Source organism: Tubulanus polymorphus, chromosome 4 (genome assembly GCF_964204645.1).
Source record: "Tubulanus polymorphus chromosome 4, tnTubPoly1.2, whole genome shotgun sequence".
Lineage (NCBI taxonomy): Eukaryota > Metazoa > Nemertea > Palaeonemertea > Tubulaniformes > Tubulanidae > Tubulanus > Tubulanus polymorphus.
In genome coordinates, this window is record NC_134028.1 from 3,683,111 (window position 1) to 3,689,110 (window position 6,000).

Consider the following 6,000-nt stretch of genomic DNA (forward strand, 5'->3'; position numbering starts at 1 on the left):
CCAATTTTCCCAGAGGTAAAAGAGGGTTATTTGCAGTTAAAGCCTGCGTTGAATTTTTTAAAATATCTTTCCTGACGACTGATCTGTACCCGCTTGAGTTTGAGATTACGCGCAAAAGGGGTCTCCCACTGCGCATTGCAATTTCACTGAACATTGAGATTTGCGACAAGAAATTTTTAAATGCAATTTGATTTCTTCACATTTTCCATGGGGATATTTTGAGATGATAATCCATATCTTCTTTGTACCGTATTTTGGCGGGAGCAATTCGTTAATCTGGTTTCGGGATCCGGTTTGTCCCGCTATTGAAGTGTGAACGGCCCAGTTGAGGAATAAAGAAGTTTCCAGTTTCTAGGCGCCATTTTGTGGCGGTCCCGCAAGGTCCCCATTGTTGCGATAATTTGCGCTCATTTTTAAAACATAAGTTTAGATTGAATATCATATAGTTCTGCAGTCCCTTGCTCGACGAAATCAATTTACACACCATTTTAAAGGAAATGAAATGCAGATATTTGCTGGCGATTCTTGGAATTTTTGAACGCAACAATTGAGAACAGTGACGATGTGAAACCAAGGACCGCATATAAAGACCGTGCGTAAAAGAAATCGCAATACTTATTAATTTTAAAATATCTAAGTATCTCTTAAAGCTATATTTCCAATTTTCACAGAGGTTAAAGAGGGTTATTTGCAGTTTAAGCCTGCGTTAAAATCTTTTGAATATCTTACCTGACGACTGATCTGTACCCGCTTGAGTTTGAGATTACGCGCAAAAGGGGTCTCCCACTGCGCATTGCAATTTCACTGAACATTGAGATTTGCGACAAGAACTTTTTAAATGCAATTTGATTTCTTCACATTTTCCATGGGGATATTTTGAGATGATAATCCATATCTTCTTTGTACCGTATTTTGGCGGGGGCAATTCGTTAATCTGGTTTCGGGATCCGGTTTGTCCCGCTATTGAAGTGTGAACGGCCCAGTTGAAGAATTGTCGTATACAGCCCGTCCAGCCTAGCGCCGATTTTGTGTTCGGTGAAATCAAACGTTTTAGAGTCGATGGTGAAATGTGCCAGTCAATTTAAACGCTTAGGACATATTTAACACATATCTCTCTCTGGTAATCCCTAATTCTTCGATCATACGATGAATTTAATGAATCTCAACCTTCTTGCTGGGAAACATCGACCAGAAAACCTTACTGATATAAAATTGCAATATAATATTTAAAGGGGTTCATATCTGTCCCCCATTTGATATTCTGTTTTAGGGGGTCAACGTCCAGTTTGGCAACTTTCAGCTGCGCCCCATATTCAAAAATATATAAAAACTTAGATTTTTTTTCTAGTGTCCAACCATGAGTGGTACAATCGGTTGACACGCAAATTAGGTTCTCAACTAGGCCACATTTGCACCCAACACAGAAAGTCCCCACTCTTACAAGAAATCCTTTAATTTCCCAACGCTACAAAACTCGAATTCTTCAAAACACATAAAGTCCATTTTCAACCATACGAAAATAAAGGTTATATATAACCATCAGAAGCAATAGTGATAATTACAAACCAGTATAAAATCTTATTTTTGTGATTTCTTTTCACAAATCTCAATGTTCAGTGAAATGGCGGTGCGCAGTGGGAGACCCCTTTTGCGCGTAATCTCAAACTCAAGCGGGTACAGATCAGTCGTCAGGAAAGATATTTTAAAAAATTCAACGCAGGCTTTAACTGCAAATAACCCTCTTTTACCTCTGTGAAAATTGGAAATATAGCTTTAAGAGATACTTAGATATTTTGAAACTAATAAATATTGCGATTTCTTTTACGCACGGTTAAGATATGCGGTCCTTGGTTTCACATCGTCACTGTTCTCAATTGTTGCGTTCAAAAATTCCAAGAATCGCCATCAAATATCTGCATTTCATTTCCTTTCAAATGGTGTGTAAATTGATTTCGTCGAGCAAGGGACTGCAGAACTATATGATATTCAATCTAAACTTATGTTTTAAAATTGAGCGCAAATTATCGCAACAATAGGGACCTCGAGGGACCGCCACAAAATGGCGCCTAGAAACCGGAAACTTCTTTATCATCAAGCTTTATTCTCCTTGCAGATGATATAATATTATATGTATATGTTTGCTTCGCATCGCAACGTTACACGCATGTTTGTTGAATTTGATACCACGTGACTCGACGCGTTGATTCCTTCCTTTCGCAGTTTGCTTAATGGTTTGGATCTTTGAAATTGTATTCTGCGGATTTTCATTTATCAAATGGTCGGCACACCGAGTAATGCATTCAATTTGCTAGTGAGCGTGCTTAGAATAGCATTGTGATTGGTCGGTACCAGCCTATTCCAACCACACCGAGTAGATCTTTCAACTCAGATCGTTCGCTTGCGTAGAAAACCGTGACCGAAAACAATGCAAAATACAACGATAAGCCTTATTAAACTTACAGATTGTGACAAATGGCGGCTGAAACCTATCAGATGGGACTATCAGTTCAGCGTCTTTATCTACATCTATCTCTATTCACCGGCCGCAATCATAGGCATAGTTTCAAATGCTTTGACTATCATCGTTTTGGACAGAATGAAAAACCGCTCATATTATCTGGTTAAAGTCGTGTCTATCAATGATATGCTCTACTCACTATTTGTGCTCATCATGTACCCAATGAGGGCAGCCCATATTTATCGGCTTTTGGGCGACATTGTTTTTCGTTTGGACGACTGGTCATTTGGAAAAGCTTTCATCAAGGTTTCACATGGGGGATATTATGTATTCCTTCTGACTCGTAACTGGTGTGTTTTGTTGTTGAGTTTTGAAAGGTTGATGATGGTAATGTTCCCGCTAAAATCCCGAATATTTTGGTCAAGAAAAGTTGTCAATTTTATCTTAACTTTCATACACCTTTTTGCAGTAACGATTTATATACCCCAACTAGTTCCCAGGGGGCGCTTTGTGTTTATAAAGCCATGCGGGAAATACGGACCAACTATAACAGTAAACAGAGGGGTTCCACTCATAAAGAGTCGTCAGGTTCGTGCCTTCCTATTCAATTGCAGTCAGAAAATCTTTAGATGGACTGAATACGTTATAGCCGTTCTAATTCCACTCGCATCGTTATGCATAACAAATGCAGCATTGATTATAAACTTACTTATGAAGAGGAGAAAACGCAGTACAATGTTATCAACGTTGAAAAACCGGACAATATCAGGCACGAAAGAACAACGAGTGATGCGGATGGTTGTCACAGTTGTTTCCGTTTTTATTGTTTGCGAATCCATTTTTCTTCTTGATCGACTTTTAGGGCAAGGAATAAGAATAGAAAATTACAGGTTTGCAATGGTTGTCAGAAAAGTCGGAATTCTGATGACCGTAGTCGATTCGTGCGCCAATTTCGTTATCTATAGCATAACGAATCCTAACTTCCGACAAGCTGGCGTGAAATTACTTAAACCTCGTTTCATGAAATAACAGGAGATTTCATCTAAATCCGTCAGATGCAGCTGGGCACATTTTTCTCGTTTTCTACACATACAAACGTAAGTCATACGAAAAGTGATATTTTGAGCTGACTCAAACTTGCACGTACTACTCACGTGCCCATCAGTCAATGTGCTTTCTTCATCTTTCGATCCCAATACACACAATCCATATTTAAAACAGATACATCTCTCACTCACCAGAGGGACGTAGATTTAGAAGCGTGTGGCTAATTAAAAATGATGCCAACAAGCGCCGAATGTGGAACGCTCCACCGCGTTCAGATGTAGCTGGCCAAAATTAATTCAAATCTGTAGACATGTACTTATAGAAAAGTTAAGTATATGCTTGAAGTCACCCAAGCGTCGATGTGGTACGGTCAGTGCCTTCATGTAGCCATTAGTCAATGAGCTTTTTTTCGCCCGACTGATGGTCACTGATATACGTCTCCACTTTAAAAACTTTTTAAACACTCATCAATGGATGGGGGGAGTGAGGCTTATTAGAATTGTGCTTGAATTGATAAACTTACTCGATAAAAGACTTTCAAAGATTCTATAATACCAGGAATGTAAGGTTTGTGCAGATGATTTCTTAGATATCAGTGGTATCAAATTGACCCATTGGGTATATGCCAAAAAGGCACTTACGAGTTTTACCTTATCGAAAGGGAAATCTTAATATTGGTGGGGAATTCAAGCAGATGTTTCCTATCCGCAATTAGAATCTAATTTCCATCTAGAAACGAATTAAACCACTGTAATATACTTTCAAAAATGGCCAATTCGAGCGAGCAGTCTGCGGAGGAGAATCGAATGATCGGCCGTATCAAAAGCTGTTCACAAGTCCAACAAAAAACTTTACAAAACTTCCTCTGTGATGTCTTGAGATGATATGATGTGATCCTTAACAGTCAGCAATCGAGTCTATCCGCTGTGTCCCTGCGACGATATGGGCACCGTTTAGAAGCATAAAGCTTATTTTCGAACACGGTTGTCCGGTAAAGGGTGCGGGGTAAAGAACGTCCTTATCCAAAAAGCATTTTCTGAGTAATATAAACTAATAAAGCAATACATTCAATTTGATACAAAAGTTTCTCAGCAAGAAAACTTGCATGATTAATTCACAAGCTAATTAACAATTCAGGCGATCAGTTTCGCCAATTTTCACTGTATCAGTTCCTGCAAGTTGGAGACCCTTTCTGTCGACGCAGAAACACACCGAACCGGAACACTGTACTGACTTGTAGTTTCCATTCTTTTCACAGGCAAACAATTTACCCATCATTCCGAGTTGTTGATATTCATATTGGTCTCTTGCACAATCTGAAACAGATCATGCAAAATGTATCACATATCTGCATTAAATGTTCAAAACATCAGTATTTGGGTTCAAATGAATTCACTTCTTCGGTTTGAATATCACATTACATATACCGCATACGTTTAATTTTTCTAGCTTCGAGTTACTTACTGCAGTCTACATCGGGGTTAGCTCGGCGTGCCATATAGCCACTGATCCAATGACCATCCTTAGCTGCGCAATAGGTCCTTGAAAAATTTACAAAAAAAAGAATTGACAACACTTTATTTGGATGTAAAGAACAGAATCTGCTGTTAATGAAATTCTAGCAGCAAGCAGTTATATTTATATTGCATTTATATAAGTTAGTCGAGTTAATCAAACATTCTTAAAAAATTCAAATATGAATCTTTCCCAAGAGTACTTACGCAGCACCGAAATATTGAACACGAGCGTACGTTCCATCGGCGTCGCATTGCGGAATAAAAGCGCCCAACAGAGGTCTTTTCTTCAGCTCTTCCAGTTTAGCATCTCTATCTTGCTTACAGTTACCTGTGTAATTGATAGGAAGAATCTCCAGATTCGTAATTTGTAATATCAAAATACACATGTAGCTACAAATAGCTGAATGTTAGCACTTACCAGCGTTCGCAACAGCTACAGACGCGACGATCAAAAGAACGATTTTCATCATGATGGTTTCGTTTCCAATTGACGCACACAATGCGTGGTGGCATTTAAATACAAATTGTGGCTAGGTCACATCTGCTGAAATTCCCCAGCAATATTGAGATTCCCTTTCAAGATATCTACAACTCGTAAGTGCCTTTTGTACGGAAGCGATAAAGGGCCTCGAGATGTCGCGTTCAAACTCGGCAAGTCGCCATATTTATGTCGATATATCGCGATATATCGCGTCAAGTCGACATGAATATGTCGACATATCGTGACGTTTTCACGACAAATTTCGCTTTTTTGCCCATTTTCCACGGGACAAGCCGTCATTTGAAGACATGTGTAAATGTAAGATGAGGACGCCAGTAATATGACGACTGAGTTTCAAGTCGTCATGAATATGTCGACTTGAAAATGGTCGAGAAAACGAAATATGTCGTCAAAACGTCACGATATAGCGACATATTCAAGTCGACTTGACGCGATATATCGCGATATATCGACATGAATATGACGACTTGTTGAGT

General features: G+C 39.0%; 1 protein-coding gene across 1 annotated transcript; it reads right to left on the reverse strand.

Moving 5' to 3' along the window:
• Positions 1–4,630: 4,630 nt before the first annotated feature.
• LOC141903388 (equistatin-like) lies at positions 4,631–5,750 on the reverse strand. The gene is made up of 4 exons (XM_074791504.1): positions 5,441–5,750; positions 5,227–5,350; positions 4,970–5,046; positions 4,631–4,821 (listed from the first exon to the last, which is right to left on the reverse strand). Exons 1-4 carry the CDS (start codon positions 5,490–5,492, stop codon positions 4,631–4,633), a joined length of 444 nt encoding a protein of 147 aa, XP_074647605.1. The 5' UTR covers positions 5,493–5,750.
• Between the last annotated feature and the right edge of the window lie 250 nt (positions 5,751–6,000).